The sequence below is a fragment of the Solea senegalensis genome, linkage group LG21 (assembly GCF_019176455.1).
Source record: "Solea senegalensis isolate Sse05_10M linkage group LG21, IFAPA_SoseM_1, whole genome shotgun sequence".
NCBI classification, from domain to species: domain Eukaryota; kingdom Metazoa; phylum Chordata; class Actinopteri; order Pleuronectiformes; family Soleidae; genus Solea; species Solea senegalensis.
The window spans coordinates 4,740,655-4,761,137 of NC_058040.1; the positions used below are offsets into that span (position 1 = coordinate 4,740,655).

Here is a 20,483-nt window from a genome sequence, read left to right on the forward strand (position 1 = left end):
CTTATTTACCAACAATATTTTAATGCACAAGCCGTGTTTAGCACTATTATTAGCACTCATCAAGTCGTTTTCATCGTATTCGACATCCCACAATATCTAAAGCCTGTTAACACGTTTCTTTTAAGTGCTTGGAAGGTTGCTATTCAAAATGTAATAAATATTAAATGTTAATTCGGTACCACTTATTAGTCTAATTGATTTTAATACATCGCTTATTAATGTTTGACAGGTATATACATTCCCTTGAGCCCATTAGTGTCTTAAAAGCAATTATTAACACCAAAAGCCAATGTGTTGTTATTACTGTAATTTCACTTGCAGGAAGCCATTGTTTTTTTTTTGTTTTTCTTCATTTGTTTACACCATTTTAACATGCAGTACTAGTAGGAAAAATGGGAAAAAGCTGTTTTCTGGCCCTTTTATGGTTAAAATAAGCAAAAAAATTCCAGAGGTCTCAATTTCATGCAGCCCATCACTTAATATCAAGTTATAGTGAGTTATTTTGCATCGTAAACTTGTTAAAACCCCTAACCCCTAACTATTCATCGCTCCACATCAAAACAAATCCTTTTGGTTAGACATTCTGTGAAATAGCATCAGAAATATGACTATTTCAATATATTTTTCTATATAAATTGGACTTTTTTCACATCCGCGTCCACGTTATTTGAGTTTGAGCCCCCCGGTGTTAAAGGGTTCAATTATTTATTATAGTTTATTGCAAGAAATATAATCATGACAGTATTTTTTTTCTTTCCCTGTTTTTCAGCGAATCCCCTGCTCATTAATTCATCCATGCAACCTGATCTGACGGTGTCGCGTACCTACACCAGCCCCATGTGTTTTCAGGACTCCATTGACAAGGAGCTGATGGCCGAGCGCTCACTCCTCGACCCGTTACCGGATCTCAAGATCAAAGGTCAGGATATAAAAGCCGTCATGTTAGCCCGCCTCTGTGCTCATCAGCTACTTATAGAATTATAGAGCAGTGCTCTGTAACAGCACAGCAGCCGCAGTCAGAGGGATAAACCTTTTGGGGGCTGAACCTGTTTTTCTCCCGAGGCGATCTCTAAGGAGACGCTGACACAGAGAAGAAAGAAACAGCCATGACCTTGGGAGGGCGTCAGAAATTGACCGCTCACCCAACCACCCTCTACGTACTCGCTTTTGCTGCACATGCTCTTCAATATGAATTAATAGACATTTCAGAATGTTTTTGTTTTTTGTTGTTGTTTTTTATTATGAAATACAGAGAGATGCACAAAAATAAGGCATCACTGTCAAGCAGTGGCTGTTGCAGAGCTTTGATGAAGGGGTGGGGGTGGTGGGGGTATTATCAGTTGCATCTGTTGCGCTGTAGCCTGGAGTTTGTTTCCCCTCCTCCAGGCAAGTTCATTTATCGAGGATGATCCAGATGTGAAGAGGAGTTAAATACAGTATTTGAATTAGGATATAAATAATAGTTATGTTAGATTAAACTTTACTTTCCACAGTGTTATTGCGCCACACTAAAAAAATACAACTATTTAAACAGAAAGACAGGTGACACTTGGAGTTCAGTAACAGACAATTAAGTCCAGTTTAACACTGGCATAAATGAACTGTACGCCACACGCTGGTGCATGTGCACTAGCACTATTGCCTCACAGAAAGAGTAGTAGGTAACTTTATTATCCCTGTGGAGCAGTTGGGTCTGAGGCACAATCGCAAACACAGGACACCAAATGTATGACACAGACTGCAGACATAGTCCATCAGACAACAGACAACAGACAACACAAAGCCCAGCGCACCATGGGTATGACCATTTAGTGCATTTATGACTTGTGAAATCCAAAAATTTTGATCTGTTTTTGGTCAAGAGAGGGTAACAGAAACGATATCTAGATGGAAGCAGAAAGAGGAGGTTCACACATCCCGGTTCCAGCCTTTCTGTTTGTCCCCATGTGTGCGCGGTGTCCTCCTAGAGCCCAAAAACTGGCGATCTGTCCAGGATGTACCCAATTTTTCCCTATGTCGGCTCCAGTGTCCCGCAACAAACATGTAGAGGATAAAATGGCAGACAATAGAGGAGTGAATGAACAATTACTTGCCACTGTTTGCGGCCATCTGAAGCACCTGCGTGCAGTGGATGAGACCGATTGCTTCGTTATCAGGTCATGAGCTTTCTGCCATAAGTGACCTCAAGCGCAATCTCAATGATAAAAGAAGTCACTGTTAGCTTCATGAGTTGGTTGAAAAATCCATCCATCATCTGTAACACTTATCCTCGAAGGGTTCAGGGGAGCTGGAGTTAATCCCAGTTGACTTGAGGCAGAGCACGTACTGGACAGGTCACCAGTCTGTCACAGGGCCAACATGGAGAGATAAACGACCGTTCACTCTCAGAGTCACGCGAAACTCACAGTAACCTAACAACAATCTGCGTGTCTTTGAACTGCAGCGGTTATCGTTTCATGTTTCCTGTGAACTCAGTTCTGTGAAAGGAGCCGTGACATCCTGCTAAAATACTGAGGCAGGTGTATGAAGCGAATAATTAGCATCTTCATCAGGTGATGATCCACGGAGAGAAAGATGTTTGTGTTTTTTAGTTTTCTCAGTTTAGTAAGAAAAATGGTTTCTTTTTTTGACGCTGGAAGAGAGAGTGAACCGTTTTTTTTTCCCATGATGTCACACAAAGTCACAGCAGTGTCTCTGGATCTGCAGGTGTGGCAGAAAGGGCAGAGTACCACGTCATGTCGCACCCTCAGACGTTTCCACGCGGCCTGGCTCCGGACTACAGAGGAGTTGCTGTGGGGACGACACTGGGCAGACGAGGCAAAAACCTCCTCACGCCGCAAGTCTCTCTGACTCCCAGCAGGCCTCTCCACAAAGCTACTGCGGTGTTTGGTCATGCTGGAGGAAGGCTGGTGGTCCCTAACACAGGTGATCTTTCCTTTAGCACAGAGACTCTTGTGCTGAACACTAAAATTCTTTCCATAAAACACGACACTTGGCAGAGATGAAACAGAGTGTCTTTGTCTACAGTCAGATTACCAGCTGCATTGTTCAAATCTGATTCATTATAGATCAGTTTTGACACATTCATAACTATCTGTCAAGCAGCGTGTCATGTGTCCAAAGCAGCAGAAAACAATGCATTAGTCAGACCACTCAGTACCGAAGCTGTATAGAAATATAGAAATCTGAGTCACTTCAGCCTTGTAATCTGAAGGTAGCCTTTTATTGCATTTTGAAGTTGTTCGACCTTGTCAACATTGGTCTGCAGTGAAAATGTGAGAAGTGACAGGATTATTTACTGATGTGACGCAGCTTTGGCATTTCTGAACTGACTGATGGCTCCTGACAAACCCATCTGCATTTCTTATGGGAAGTGTTTCTGACCACACAATATGTATAATCACATGTTTTCCACAATATCTTAATGGCAAGTATCACAGGCTTGAAACGTGTAGTGCGTAACGTATAGTGATTTTTGTTGACGTCATTATTCCGCCTCTTTTTGGACTTTGTGAAGTGACTTCAATGGAAAATGGTCAATCAGACCTGACTGAGGGAGCGTTTGTGTGTATACAGCAGCAGTGCGTGGACAGGAAGCATTTATGCTATATTATTTATCCCAGTAACTGCTTCAAATTTTAGAGCGGTTACTTGTTGCTGTTGTCTCCATCTGACTTGAAGAACGGTGGCGATCGCTCAGAGACAGCAAGTGAAGCTCAGCGTCCTCTAAAATGTTCTCAAGTACATACTGCGATGTATTTACATTTCGGTACTAAACGTGTACTAGAACGTGGTTAGAGCGCGTCACTAGTTCGCTCAGAATCAGCTGGTAGTCACGCATGACGGATCGTCTCGCCACTCGAAGCTCAGCTTCAGCTTCAGCTGTTCTCTATGAGACGGCACAGAATAAACTTCAGCGACATGGCCAGGCCTCTCAAGTTTGGAACCTCGTGTGGATTGAGATTAGGGGGGGCTTATGAATGGTGTTGTGTGTTGTGAGTGTTTGTGGCAGATTGTGATGCCTTGATGCCAGAGACAGGAAGCTCCCATTTAAACCACTGTGGCTCAATGTCAGTCATTTTCTAACCTATCTCTCTCTCTCTCTCTGACCCAGTGATGTAATCGAAGTGTTTACCTGACCGTGCTCTTTCACTTCCATCTCGTCTGAAACCTGTCCACGCATTCACAGCAGAAACCTATTTTCAGACTTTACCCGGCAACAAGAAATACTATTTTCTGATTGGCTGATTGGTTGCTAATTCGAGACTTCCTCATCCATTCTTAGATGACTTATTTATGCGCTGGGTTTTTTATCACTCCTCATCGTGAGAAATGTCACGTGTGAACTTATTGAAATGTGCGTGTCTCGCGCTGAATGCGAGCGACTTGACGCGAGAGCTCTGCAATTGTCTGAAAACCAGAACCAGCTTTGATTGACAGCGCTGCAGAGACATACACGACAGCAGAGCCTTGTCTGCCTCAGTCCTGTGTGGATTTTGCGAGGGAAGTCTGTCGACAAATATCTGGTCGTTGCGTGTTATTTGCTCGGCGAAATAGCCCGTTTACGTTTGTACATATACACTGTATATAAAAACACTATTATAGCATTTCAGTTTTACATAATTATCGTATTTTCTTGTTCTAGTTGTTCACTTGCACAATTTACGTAAGAATTTATCTATCAATAACTGGGCCTGAAGTGAGCTTCCCCTGTTTCAAAGACCAGCAACCGCCACCGAAGAGGAATCACTTCCTGTGTGCAGTGCGGGCATGTGGCCGGGCGACACGAGACTGAAACACCGTGCGAGTCATGTGTCGCTGATAGATTTAATCAGCATTGTTTGAACTCATTTGAAAATGGTTTGAATTTAATTGACACTTCAAGGAATACTTTATATTAGCGATTAGCATTTAGCTTTGGATTACCAGAATAGGGGTAGTATTTTTGAAAAATTGCACGCCATCTGTGCTAACGCTAACAGGACCAAGTGTCGCTGGTGGGTACGTAACAAAGAAAAGATTTTTTTGTTATGTGCTCACCAGTGACACTTGGTCCGAGGCTTGAAACCGCTCTTTTTATACCCACTCGTAGGGGGGCGTGACCTCATTCTCAGAATGTAAACAGTGACTGCCATCTTTGCTAACAGTTACGCTAACAGGACCAAGTGCTTCCCAAACTGAGGTTGGGAAGCACAATTTATCAAAAATACAACCCCTATTCTAGTTATACAAAGCTAAATGCTAATCGGTGAAGTATTCCTTTAAAAGTTACGCAGTACAGTTCACTGCATTTTTAAATGTTTATTGTTTACTATTCAGAAAACGTCCACACGTTTACTGTATGTAAAGTAAATCTGTGATGTTCAGTCTGCTACATTATTCTGTCACCATTTTCCCGTGGCCTACATTCATCATCCTGTCCCCTGAGGGATCTTTATCTACTGTGGTGTAGATTGGCAGTAATTGTTCATCATACAGTGGAATATTTGCGTGTGTATATGTGTGTGTGTGTGTGTGTGTGTTGTGACAAAAGAGACTGCTGGCAGCATTGATTTACAAGGCCTTTGGGACTTGCTTCCATCACCTTTTTTCTGGGGCCATCACCTCTCTGGCTGTCGCCTTCAGAAAGAAGACGTGACAGCCATGCTACTCTGTGTCTGTGCATTTGTGTGTGTGTGTGTGTGTGTGTCCTGACTGTGTGCTGATTGGTTTTTGCATACCTCCTCTGCAGGTATCAGTCTGCTGGTGCCTCATGGGGGAATCGCGGAAGACACTACCTGGGAAATGTACATGATCATCAACCAGGAGGACAGCAGGTGAGGGACTCTCGCTGACACAGTGAAGTCGGCTTCTTGGGCTGCTCTCTTTTACTCTTTCAACCCGGTGCACTCTCATCCATCTACCTGCCACGTCTCCTGCTCCTCTGCGCTGAGCGTGCACACAGATCCTCTCACATGGAGAACACGCCGCCACATATACATAAACAACACAAATACAGATACAGATGCAGACATATTCCCGCTCCACATGGGCCCGTGCTCATGTGTCACAAATATATCGGCAGCTGCAGAGAGTTGCATTATTGCCTGAGGCAACCGTGTCAGCAGAGGAGGGTGCACAGACTCTGGTGGTCTAGTTTTGTGTTTCCTTGACATATCTGACATTATCTCTCTCCATCATGTCTGGTTAGAGCAGTGGAAGCTGTGAACTTAAAGTCATGATGATGACTGAGTCTGATTTGGTTTTTGACTTGATGGGACTGTGGCGCGGAATGCCGGGCGACTGCTGTCTGCCAGCAGGAGTCTGTTTCTGCAACTTTGCCAGTGAGCTATTACTCAAGAAGAAAATGGAATTGATAAGAACCCGTTTGAAAAGGACCCCCCTCCACCACCACCACCACCACCACCACACACCACCCCACCACCTTACCTTTGATTTGGTAGGAACAGCGCCTCAAAAGCTATCGCACAAGCAGAAATCAATTTCTGGACGTGTTCTTGGTTTACTGCAGTGTCTGTGTGTGTAACCTTTGTAGCAAGATATCACCCTAACAACACCATCCAGTTATTCCCCAGGTCTCCATAACAACGAGTGGAGGTGCCTTTATGCTCCAAATCACCTGAACAATACAATTACACTGTATTATACGTTATGGTCGCTCTTTTTTTTTTTGTCTTTTGTTTCAAATCTTGTGTCTTATTTTTTTACTGGTCATAGTTAATATTTCTCATAATTTGTCATCATTTCTTTCTCTTTTTTTCTCTTTCCTTGTGTCTAATACTTAATCTTTTCACTGTCTGCATACATTCTTTCATGGCTAATGTTTTTTGCAGAACTTTGTCCTTGCTGTATACACACTGTGTAACATTAGCTCAACATCCTGTGTCTCTCAGGCTAAGTCCACACTAAAGCATAAAAAGAAAAAGGAAAAAAGAAAAAGAAGCATAAATTCTCCTGTGCATCTGCCTGTGACTGCACTACCCTGGAATTTCCGAGCCTCAAAAAAGATGCAGAAGTTTAAAAAGGCTGCTGTCTCTGTTATATATTGAAAATGGCCAGGACTGTGTTATAGTTTGAAGGAGCAGACACAGAATTTGCTCAGTTTGTTGTTTTTATAACAGAAGTCCTTGCTTCTATTTTTCACCATTGTTGTTTCTCAGTACAACAACTGCAGTGGAGAGAATCAGCTTCCTGGTTCCACTGACACACACACACACCAGTGTACCTCTTTACTTGTGATACAAAGCTGAAATGCTCACCAGCTCATTTTTATCTGTAAACGTGATTTTACAATGAAAACAATAGACCATTTTGGACCATTTTGATGTATCTTATTCATTTGAAAGAAACTTAAAGGCCACATAGACCGGAAGCTCCAATTAACGCTGCGTTTGTGTGTGTGTATCTGCGTCATTACCTCGTTTATGAAACCCTAAAGTTTCAGAACAAACAGTTCAGCCACTGCTGAGAAAATAGTGTTGTATTGTATTCCTGGGCTCTGCGAAGCGGATCGGCACTTCCTTAATTCAGAAATCCTCACCACTCCTCTCACCACCGTAGCGCCTCCTGGTGCGGGCACTAGTCCGGGCACATCCGATTGCGTACATTCAACCGCAGAAGAAGAAGAACTACTCTCGTTGTAGCTGCTGAGATGCAGCGCATCCACCGTGCCAGAGGGGGAGCTGTGTATCTGAGAGCTGGCCTATCTATTACGTCACTTCCAGGTACCTGGCCAATCACAGGACAATAGGAAAGCTCACGTTGGCCAATCACAACACAGTCCACATTCTGGGGGTGTGGTTTTGGTCTGAAACAGCACGGCTGACGAGAGCGTCAGTGAGAAGATATTTTGATCGGCTCGTTTGCAGCAATTAGGAGGTTTTTAATCATGAAAACAAGTTAATATATGTAAGTAGACCTCCATAACTAACATATATGTGTGATACAAGCATTCTATGTCTATTCTATGTAATATCTCGTCCATTTCTTTTTTGGGGGGTGTCATTTATCGTCCAGAATCGAGTAACCAAGCAAAAGAGTAATGGAGTCCTCGTCTGCTTCTTTGGTAAAAACAAAAAAATTCCAATATAATAAATAAAAACTACATTAAACAAAAACACGCCTAAAGAAAATACTAATGAATACTGAGAATTAAAATTTGGATTATAATGAAAACAAAGTCATCTACAAAAGTCTAATCAATAATTACTAACAAACCCACAGCTAAATAATGGGCTCAGTAAAACTTTATGTGAACATTCAAGAGAGAGCCAAAAGTGGCATGAAGTGCCAGCTGAAATCCATCTGTCATCTCACCTCAATGACACGATCATCTGGATGAAGATACCGATCAAAGGTCGCATAAAGGTTGCGGCTCAGAGCTCAGTTAGCGGGCGATTTGTTCGCTCTCCTGCCCAGAGTTCCCCCGTTTAGCCAAGCTGCTGCCCTCCAGACTCCTGCTTTGCTCTGATAAGCCTGATGCTGTTTACTTCTCTGGCTGTAGTTTAAGAAGCTGCAGGAGCCGTGCACCACTGAGCTGTCAGTCAAAGCCTATCTTCTGACAGCCGCCGAGTCCGGGGGAGAAATTGGATCCTTTCTTCCCATTCAAACCTCGACCATCTACATAAGACCGCGCTCTCCGTGGCAAAGAATGGGAATCGATCAGCTCTGGATCGGTTTCAGATGTTCACAAGAGCTTCCGTCCGTCCTCTGGGCTTTACAAGGTTGTTTTATGTGTGATCAGGAGACTGTGGGTAGTCCAAGGACAGAGATTTGGCGTGTGACAAATACGCCAAATATAATGCGACTCACACAAGTTTTCAGCAAAGGTGCTCCGTGTCTTTGAGCAAACTTTGCAAGGAGACAACTTCTGTACATGCCCACCTGAGACTATTTGGTTATTTGTTGTTTCTGATGTCATTTTATTCTGCTGAGTTACCAAACTTCACTTTGGAATAACATTTTTCGAGGAAGTTTGAAACCCAACGTTCCCCTTAAATTTAAATCTACCTTAATTCTTGGCCACGAAGGGACAACATGCAGCAAGCTGTAAATACACCATTGACATTGTAAAGCTCTAGTGTCATTAAGGAGGATTTATGGGCAGAAATTAATTATGCAACCCATAAATATGAGTACATAAGTTAAAATTAAAAAGGAATAATTAGTGTTTTGTGGCGTTAGAATAAGCCACTTTACTTTAAGTCTACTTTAGGCAACATTATTTCTACAGCAACCCCAGTGGACAAATTACTCAAGTGTCAGTTTTGCATTTTGAAGCAAAGACTTACAGCAGAGAACATTTGTATATCTTTTTTATATAATTATGAATACTCACATCAGCTAGACTTCTTTATAATCCAATGAATAATCTCATATTCATGCCCTTCCTTAGTACCAAATGAAGGGGCATATGAGTGTACGTTGTTTGCACTACACATATGAGACGAGACTTAATTAATATCCGCAGTCTACTGGAGATATGTTTTCTTGTTCACACAACCACTATCAGAGACACTAAATAACCATCTTAAGGCTTTGCTCGCGGGCAATCTGGCTAATTACCATCGTCTCAGCAGCAGGTAACCTTGGTTTCCTCTGAGCCTTGGGCTGATTAGCACAAATGTGCCGCTGCAGGACCGCAGTGCTCTCAAAATGTGTGATTTCAATTTTAGACTGCAGTGCAGAACCTCCTTTAATTTTCTTTTTGAGTCGAGTATTAACAGTGTAATAGAGACAAGTAAAGAAGAAGAATGTCTCGCACAACACTTTGGCACCAGAAACAGCAAGAGCTGAAATACCTCGGCCACACACGGTCTCTCATGTTGACACAAATACACATTCACACAGCATTGACTTCCATTCATTTGGACAGCCTACACAAAAGTATCTCAACCCTACCCCGTTAATGCCTATCCCCAACCTTAAAGGGAAAATTACAGTATTTTTACTATATGTTTATAAATGTACGTGAATAGTACTTTTTTCTTGTAACCAAACCTACGCCCTTGCTTACAATAACAATCTGAGCCATTTATTGGCGAATACAAGCACTTTTATGGAATGGTGCTATTGCCCCGTACGATTACTGGAGCAATTCTGAAAATGTGTGTAAGTACTATTCACGTACACGCCCACGTTTATAAACATAGGGCACAGGTTTGAAAAATACTGGAATTCCCCTTTAACCTAACCACAATTTCAAATCTTTGAAATGAGGTTTTGCCTCATTAGGACCAGCAAGGTCAGTGTTGTGGGAACAAATAACACACACACATTTCAAAGCTCACACCTTCCATCTCTGTCATACTCATAAAACAACTCATATGTTTTATTGGCTACCGTTTTAAGGATGGAAGCTAAAGCGGTGCTATTTTTTATTTTTTATTTTATTGAAACAAAACACCCAGTTCCCCCCTCGCTTTGATTAGCAGTCCCAACTGAATAGTGGTTTTCTCTGAGGCATACCTCCTTTTATTTAAATATCTCTGTGTTTTTGTACTGTGGTTGAACAACACAAGATTGGCTTTAATGGGAAATATTCACTATATGACAAAAGGCACTATTAGGCTCTTGCAGCTGGCGTGAAACATTAGTCTTCTCATATATCTATATTGAACTGGGACACAGTTATTGACTTGGTCTCATGTAGACATTGACATAATGTGTCAAGTCTGAACGGTAGGAAAAATGACTTTTGATGTGTAACTCATTTGCTATCTGTTGTGCTGCGTGTGTGTGTGTGTGTGTGTGTGTGTGTGTGTGTTCGGCTGCATGCACATCTGTGTTTCTCCGTGTCAGGGTTCGTGCCCACTGGAGTTGAATTAATGATGCTGTGAAGTGTCCATGCTGCTCCAGTGACAACAGCACCAATATCACCTCCTGTGTGTGTGTGTGAGGTGTCCAGCCTGGCCAGCTTCATGACTGATGGTGGTCCCATCGATTGCTCTCAGTCTTCAGGGCTTCCCGCCAAAATTGGGCCCCTGGCCAAGAGCAGCTTGGCCTGGCTAATCTGTCACCAGGCTGGCCAGAGCAGGCTTCATAAGCTCCATCGACTCACAAAGCTTACATGCTCTGTGCTAAAGCCTGTCCTCCCCAGCCCCTGCTGTCCATTAGTCTTGGTGCTTTAATCTTCCTCGATCTGTATGTGTGTCTGACGACTGATTCATCATGAGTGTCCAAGGATTTTAGTTTACTTTGCTGGGAGACGAGGGTCACACTCTCCTATCTTAATGTTTGATTAAGCAGCGGTTAATTAGAAGATCCTTATCCTCATATTTATATGCCGCTTGAACACAACGTTGCTTTGATAATTATGATTTGACGTGTGTGTGTTTACCTCTGTGTGTGCAGCACGTTGTTCGAGGAAGGGCCAGAGATCTTTCTGAGTCCTGCAGTCACGTATGGACCACCGGGCCTTGACCTGTCCTGTCCCATAGCCATGACCGTAGCCCACTGTGGAGAGGTTGCTGCTGGTAACTGGACCATTCGGCTAAAGAGACAAATGCAGGACAACAAGTGGGAGGTGAGGGTTTGTGTTTTTTTTTTTTCTTTCTTTCGCGTCAGCTGTTGTACAGTTTTTGTGTTTAAAAGTGTGGTGTGTAACTAAATAAAACAACGACCATTGCATTAAAATCACTGTCAAATGAGTTCACACAAACCAATCAGCTCTTTACTCTTAACCTGAAAAAAAGCAACCTACAAGTATACATGCAAAATATAGCAATAAGGATAATAAACAATGTGGGATAGCTAGTAAATGTTTTGTAGTTCTAAGGTCTGGTATAATTCTGCAATACAAAGAAGGAAACAACTCTATTACACAACTATTTATGGAGATATTTAACTTTAAAAGACAATGTGTTTGTAGCACACAGCACACTTTTGTCAAGTGCATGTTAACGATGGGCTGTGATAAGGATTGGTTATTCTTCCCCCTTTTGTGCCTTCACTGTTCTTTACTGATCTTTATTTTAACACTGGATGGTTTGTGACTTAATTTGGGACTGTTGTTTAAGTACTCCATTTGGGTTGTGCATTAGTTATCAATCAGTCATTGACATGTTTATTTTGGGTGAACATACATTTGGAAAAGCAAGAAAACAGGAATTGAATTGTTTTTGGACACAGTTTTCTTACTTAATCTATCCATTATCTACTGTTTTATCCTGCTGCTGCCAAACTGAAAACTCAAAGAACCGCCCAGATAAATTAGAATTCTACTGCTAAAAAAAACCCAGTTGTTTAGCAGTTTGAGCAGATAAATGCTTCTACTCCCCGTCTGCCCCTGTGCTGTTGCTATATCCACCTAAACATTTTACTGAGTCAGGTCTGATAGTTTTGCTTGACTGAGCTCATTTTCCGATGAAGGACCGTTACAAACAGTCGTTTCTGTCCGTGAGGACGAAACAGAGGCAGTGCAGCTTTAACATCAGCACAGAATGCCAATGAGTAGAAACGCACAGCTGTCACCAGCACCGAGATTATCAATATGACCTGATAAACAGCGAAAATTCTCATCCTGCGGTGTAGTCATGCGAACACAGAGCCGATTTCAGGGTTGCCACTTCAGATTCATCATCCCGCATGAAATTCAGCCTTTCAAGCTTTACCCTCATGCTGTCATACATTAAAAGTCATGTCAGACGAAAAATGCAAATGATGGCTATTAGTCACTGAAACACTCATTTCTTTGCCACTTTAATTATAATGGTATTTTACAACATTCGATTTTTCACAAAATCTGTCAACTCTGAATGTGGGGGAATTAACATGAGAAGGAGAGATGTACACACACATCTATGTGCAAATTATGAGTGATTACTAAATATAGCAAACAATATATTAAATATTAATAGTGAGGTGTCAAACTGGTGGCCCGCGGGTCACATGCGGCCCCTCGATTGATTACATGTGGCCCACCACTTAATATCATGTTGTAATGGCACAGCTGCCAGCGAGATGATGGAATATAGACAGAATATTATACTAAATATGTTTGCTCGCAATGTTTTTATATATAATAATATATATATATATAATATATATATATATATATATATATATATATATATATATATATATATATATATATATATATAAGACATTTAGTTGTAACTATTGCATTATTAAATGTATTACATTCAACTATATTCAAGTACATATATTTAAGCGTGTTTGGTGTTTTAATTATTGTCCACGTTATTATTTACTTCATTTTAGATGTACGTCTGTGTTTTTGATATGAATAGTTTTATTTTGCATCTTATATGTTTTTATTGTGAAGTACACATCACGCACAACTTTTACTTTGAAATTCTGTGAAATATCATCATGAATATATACCGTGATGGAATATTGTCTTGCAATTTTTAGCTCATATTGCTCACCCAGAGATTGGCATAGCGTCCCTGCGACCCTCATATGGAGGATAAAGTGGTCAAAGATGAATGGATGAATGGATTAATTGCTCACCCACTACTGAACAGTGTTTTTTTTCCCCACTTTTTTTTTCTAGAATGGCCCCCCCCTTAATCAGATTAGATGCTTATTGGCCCCGCAGGTCACACCTGTGTATATAGTTAGTTTCGCAATTGTTATTTGTCATTTGTAATATTTTTTCTTTCATTCATTTAAATCAGTGTTATTTCTATAGCACCACATGATTCAGGGCCATGTCAAGCATTTGTGTGAATGCAAATCAATCCCATAGACGTATAAAATACCATCTTTTCACCAAAAGACAAGCTGCTCAGAACCCACGTGTTTATGAACACACTGATCAAATGATATAATTTCCTCCAGTAATTAAAATCTCAGCGTCGAGTGCGCGGTGAATTGATTGAGAGAGTTCCACAGCATTGCTCTTTTTAAACCTCAGATAAAATCATGGCTTAAATCATCCCACAACACACAGACGCTCACATTTGTCGCCGTAATGTTGTGGAGCTTGTGCTGTCGTTGCTGTGTGTCAATGTTGTTATCCTCGCTGATTATGTTTTGCCTTTGCTGAGAATAATATGTGGTGTGATAAAGTGTCATTATTGCTCATGATATTTGATATTATGTGTTTTTGTTGGGCCTAACTCTTTTGCCACAAGGGTAACTTGAAATAAACTTTTACTGAACCTGAAATCGCAGGCAAAATCGTAGTCAGTAGTACGAAAGCAGGTCGGAATATGCTCACAGACGATAGAAATGACGGAACGCTTGACTCTAAGGACAAAGACGAACTGGCAAAGATCACTAGAGAAGGGCAGGTACACAGACGAGGGGAGGGGAGACAATGAGACACAGGTGGAACACTTTGGGGCAGATGCAGGTAATCAAAGGAGGAGAAACTGGAGGGCAAGAACTTCTTTTCCATGTACTATCGATCCTGGCTTTAATATCTTACTTGTATACATTGAGGTGCGTGAATGTGTCTGTGTGGGTGTTTTTTATGTGAAGCACTTTACTTTATCTGTGTGAAAAGTGCTATATAAATAAAGATTGAGTGATGGACAGGCAGAGGGGAACTGAGGGAGGGAGGGAGGGAGGAGACACATTCAGAACTCTCCACTTCTTTTCAGCCGTCTGAATGGTTGTCAATTCCAGGTCTGAGCGAGTAAAGGTTGTGCTATGATATTCTGGCGTCCCGGGAGTAAGTGGTTTGTGCAGTGTTGCCTTTGTCGTCTGGTAACTTCAGAATGACCACCTGGTTTTGTGTCGATGAAGTTAAAAGATAAAACTCATGAAAGCAACGTCCACCAAGGCTACTTAGTATCCCACAGTATCATCACACTCGTCACACTTCTCACAAGGCTAGCATTTATTAAACATAAAAATATAAATCTGGACACCTAAATTAATTTTTATTTTTTTTTATCTTGTACACACAACTTATTTATGTAAACAAGTTGAACTTGTCTATATTAATATTCATGCCTGCAGTTTATTGACGATAGGGTTAGGTTGCATTTATAAAATGTTGATTTCTTGAGTAAGTTTGAAACATTTGCTATGATACAATACACATTTCAATCAATAGGTTGTGTGTTTGTTTACAATACAGGGAACAGATGAATAAACTGGCTACATGACTATAGCATGTGCCGTTATATCAACTCCGGACTCACCAGGGGCCTCATTTATAGAACTGTGCGTTTGTACGCCTGAAAACTTAACACAGAAAGTGTTTACGTATATATGCTGATTTATGAAACCGCACGCCCGCACGCCCCACGCCAGTCACCCTTTATAAATCACAATCCAGTCCATCTTTTGCGAGCTCCAGGTAACGCTCCAGATAAATATTCATTCAAACGCAGGGAGAAGGGGGATGAAGAGGAATTTCACACAATGAGAAATCGAGCAGTTTCTCCTTCTCTCCTGTTAATGTGCGTACGTGTGGGTCAGAGTTCGTTTCTGCTCATGTTCAAGCATGGAAAGTGGCATGCGTCTTCTTCTGTGTGTACACAACCTTTCCAAATGAGGCCCCAGGTGAGGTTCAGGACTCAATATTAACGTTTACAAGAGAAACCCCTCCCCCCCCACTTCACCTTGGTCTCTGTGTCCTTATATTTAACTCTGTTCTAATAAAGAAGCTAAAATTTCTGTGGTAGGAGGCTACACTACGCTGCAAGGGGAGAGATTTATTTACTGGGAGAAATATGTGCCTTCCCTGAAGCTTTAACATTGCATTGCATTTATTTTTTGCTCAAGTCCAACACTTCAAAACTACACACCAGCGATGGATGCAGCATTTTATTCTTTTTTTTTATAAACTGTGTAATATTTCAGCAGCCCTTGAAATTATTGTCAAGAGAATTCCACACTCAATACACTGAGTATGTTCACATGCACAGTTTTAGTCTGACTAAGACGGGCGATCGGACAACTTGCGGAGTCCGAGTTTACACGCGGAGGAGGAAATCGATTTATTGGCCGCGTACTGACTCAGCCTCTCTTATTGAATCAGTTTCCTGTTGACCTTTACGTCACGGAAAAACAACAAACGGCGAGATGGACGGTGAGATGGATCGTGCCGTTTCGCACCCGTCGTACGTGTTCATCGCGATACAAATTAGCTGCTGTGTTGTCCCAAGAACGACGCCACCAGTTCATACGTCATCTCCTTCTACTTCCGGGTCAAAAACCGGGGGAGGAATTTTTGGTGCATGCGGAGAACGCCAAGTCCGACTCAGCGTATACATGCAGGAGTAATCGGACTATGAATCACATTATCCAGCATTAACTAGGTATGTTAGTCCGACTAATGCTAGCTTAACTTTGGTAACGTTTACATGCCACACGGTTGGTGTAGTGGTTAGCACTCTTGCCTTTGCAGCAAAAAGACCCGGGTTTGAGCCCCAGATGGAACAAGGGCCTTTCTGCATGGAGTTTGCATGTTCTCCCTGTGTGTGGGGGTTTTCTCCAGGTTCTCCGGCTTCTTCCCACAGTCCAAAAACAGGCAATATGGGCTATTAGGTAAAATGGTCACTCTCAATTGACCATAGGTGCGAGAGTGAATGGTTGTTTGTCTCTATGTGTGGCCCTGTGATGGACTGGTGAACTGTCAAGGGTGTACCCCGCCTACGTCAGCTGAGATCGGCACAGCACCCCCTGCGACCCTCCGGTGGAGGATAAAGGATGGATGAGTGAAATAAACGGACTTCTATCTTTCTCATTTGACCTCAACATAAACCCCTTCTGCACTTTTAAACATAGTCAAAAAAGAAAAGCACAGATGTCTATGGAGGGTACACGTTTGTTTAATTAGAAGGTTATGAAAAGATAAAAATAAATAAATAAAGGTTGAACAGTGGGTCTGTGTGGGATGTGTGTGTCTGATGACGTCACACAATCACACTAAGTTCTCACAGCTTATTTTAAGGCACCATTTCTGTGTGTGTGTGTGCGCGGTGTGCATTTCTCAGTAGGCTGGGAAATGATATTTTCACAGGTTTTATACGGCACCCAGCCCTGCTAAAAAAACATGGAAATGTCCCTCTCTACAATATGGGACCTTTAATAATTGAACACTTTATTTCTTCTAAATGCATTATAGATCTATCGTTGTGTTTACTGCTGTGAGATTTTCTTTTTCTCACACCGGGCTCTCTGAGTAAAAATAACACCTCTGAAAAGGCCTTCAACTCTGCACTACAGAGCTTCCTCTCGGAGGACTTGCTCAGACACCTGACTTCAATCCAAACATCCACTATCCATTTTCATGCACCATCTTAGCTCAGTGGACATCTCTGAGATGCTCCTTTAATATTGAAGTAACCTCATCACAAAGCTTTGGGGAAACTTCTTCAAGACAGTGACAATGGTGTCACGGTGTGTGTGTGTGTGTGTGTGTGTGTGTGTGTGACCTTGGAAGGCCAGTGGCTCTCTCCTCGCCCTGTCCTTTCTGTCCATGTGACATTTGCACAGATGTAATTTGCCAGCAGACACATTGCACAAAAGGGAGCTATCAAAAAGTCCCATCACTGAGAGGAGCAGCGGAGGCAGTCGCAGGATACAGACAGGTTCAGGGAAGAGATGTTCTCCAAGAAAATGTGACGACATGACCTGTCTCTGTCACTGTGAAATAATGAGCCCTTTATCTCAGGAAGGATGCTCACTCAAACCCTAATCTGTGGAATTAGTGATATAATGGGAGTTGGAGGTCTCTCTTCCCCTCCGCCTTCCCTCCCCACCTCTCTCTCCCATTCCGTCTGCCTCTCAGTGCCATTCCCATTAAAGCCTGTGCGTTTGTACCGCTGGAGTTTGACTCCATCATTTCTCCGCAGCTGCCTGGCGGGGATGAGCTATGTTATGGAGATCCCTCATGTCTGCTGCAGTGCTAATGGGGCAGGTTTACGAAGCTGTGGGCCCATTATATGACTCGGTACTGCTTCATATTCAGTCAAACGTGCCATATGCAGAACGGACCTGTGGGTCAGAGTTTTGCTTCAAAGGTGATTTAGGGAGGATTGAGCACTTGGCTAACAGATACGAGTGCACCCCGCTAATCCATTTAGTCACTGTTACTATATCACCATCTGTGTAGTGAGATGTGTCATTATTTGTTTGGCTCTTATTCAACACTTCTCAGTTCCTCATCCTGTCTGTCTGTCTGAGAGAAAATCTCTACTTTACTGTTTGTAAAGTGTCTTAATAGCATCCCTAATGACTACATGGCCATTGATTGATTTTTTTTTCCAGAACAGTAAGTATCCCCTGATCATTAAAATGTGCAAAGTAGTAGCATGAATCATATGGCTGTATTTGAAATCTTCACCTAACTTAGACTACAGCCATACTAGAGACCTAAAATGTACTTACCTTCTTTACTATCTCATAATTATGAGATATATTCTCATAATTACTGAGATACTAAATACCTCCTAATTATATGATTATTATTACGACATAGCATCTCATCATTATGGGATGCTATCTCAAAATTATGACTTGGGTATGCGGCGGTAGCTCAGTGGTAGAGGGAGTCGTTTTTCAACTCGAAGGTTGTGGGTTTGATTCCCGGCTCTGCTATTCTACATGCCGAGGTGTCCTTGGGCACGGATATGCCGCAGGTGCACCCATGGAAATAATACACAACTCCTTATATGGACATCCTGGGGGGAGGGTGGGGTTAAATTCATGATTAATTTTATATCACATTTTTAGTAGAGATATAAAGTATCAATAATTGTGCAGAATTCACAGAAATAATTTTATTTCTTTGAAATTTCACAAAGTGAATCCAATTTTAAACATATAGAGTACTTTTTGCTCAGGTGTGTTTATATAGCTAGTGAAAGTAAAAAAAAACAATTCCATTAAAATGCCTATGTGCTGGGAAAAAAAGCATGTAAGACATTCTGTATTGCATTCTTATAGCCTCTGTATATACTGTAGGTTTAAACATAGAAATGAAAAAAAGCAGCAAAAATCCTCTGCGTTCTCAGGGTTAAAAGCTCATCATTTTTATCTGAAAATGCTGTTTTTAAATCAAAATGCCATTATATGGATGCAGCTGGAGCTCCACTGTGCTGTATAGCCGAGTGCTGAATCCTCAAAATCAAAAATTACTCACAAGACAGGCTTAGATTACTGAACTGATCTCACAATTAACCCCCAAATTGAACCACTAATGACTCGGCATGTGTTCAGTGCTGCAGAAACGAACTGTCTCTCCTGATATGCCGCATACGTTCCTCCACAGGAAGTGATGTCTGTGGACGAGGAGAGCACATCCTGCTACTGTCTGCTGGAGGCCCAGAGATGTCACGTGTTGCTGGAGCACCCGGGCCGCTACGCCCTGGTGGGGGAGCCGCTGAACCAGGAGGCGACCAAGCGGCTGAGGCTGGCTGTATTTGGGAGTCCAGATATGAGCAACTCTCTGGGCTTCACCCTCAGGGTCTACTGTGTGGATGACACACCCCAAGCTTTTCAGGTATGACGGTAGAGGGAGGATGCAATAGAAAATATTACTTATTTGGTTCCAAGGAGGAGAATGTCAGTTTTATAAACATGAATTAACAAAAGTGCAAAAAAAATATTTTCATATTACAAAGAAACAGTCAAAAGTGCTCCAAGAGCAATTATCCCCGCCAACACTTAAAACTATTACCTCTATCCACCCACTTCATCAAATCCACTCCAAAATTTAACAGAATCTTTCTTGGGTCAAACTCCAACCTTCTAAAATATTGGATGGAAATTTTTACATTTACAAACATACTGTCGTGAAGTGGCTAAAAGTTTTATTATTGTTATTAGTTTTAATGGCGTGGCTTTCACAGCAGACACTTTGACATGTTCTCGCAGGGAAAGAAAGCAGTGGTGTCCCTGATAACAGTTCAGGACAGTGTGACAGAGACCCAGCATGCGCCCTGAAATCATGCAAACTGAAATTAATGGAACTTGGCCATCATTAATTTGATCATTTACATGCGTGTGCCTCTCCTGCTGTGACCTGTCAAAGTGTCCGCCGTGAAATGGGCTTATTAAAATTTCCAAAATCCGTTTTTAAAACGAAATAACAGATGGTTGAGAGTGAACTCCTCAAAATAGGACGCGCCCATGCAGTGACACTGCTCTGCCACCACATCAAAACCTCTTCCCTCTCGTCGCGTCGTGTTGGATCAGCTTTATAAAGTGTCACATGAAACAAGTCGCACCTTTTAGTCATGGGTGTTCGGGGGTTGGCATGGCTGGTGGTTTTGCTTAGATCAAGTGCCGTCTGGGGACTTTTTTCTGTGCTCCACTGAAGATCGCAGTAACAGCGCCACTGGGAGATGGGATTTTTACTTACAAAGACAACAGATGCTCAAAGGTTGCTTCGCTGCCCTCTCTTTGTGTCATTTCATTTGCTCTCTGTTAATTAAATGTGATTGAAGATTGTTCTCCATGTGACAAGCATGTGAACGCGTTAAAGTGATGGAAAAACACGTCCACTTTGTCATGTTGCAGAGTGGATTTCTTGACGTGTGGGCTCATTCACAAATACA

The 20,483-nt window shown here is 41.9% G+C and overlaps 1 protein-coding gene across 4 annotated transcripts in view; it reads left to right on the top strand.

Moving 5' to 3' along the window:
- The window catches only part of unc5da (unc-5 netrin receptor Da), a 187,958-nt gene that overhangs the window by 155,153 nt on the left and 12,322 nt on the right, over positions 1 to 20,483 (top strand). For all 4 annotated transcript variants that reach the window (XM_044012557.1, XM_044012553.1, XM_044012554.1 and 1 more), the window contains 5 exons: positions 770 to 919; positions 2,707 to 2,925; positions 5,732 to 5,816; positions 11,353 to 11,524; positions 19,196 to 19,426. In XM_044012557.1, the coding sequence (XP_043868492.1) occupies positions 770 to 919; positions 2,707 to 2,925; positions 5,732 to 5,816; positions 11,353 to 11,524; positions 19,196 to 19,426 (857 nt within the window). The remainder of the gene's footprint in view (positions 1 to 769; positions 920 to 2,706; positions 2,926 to 5,731; positions 5,817 to 11,352; positions 11,525 to 19,195; positions 19,427 to 20,483) is intronic.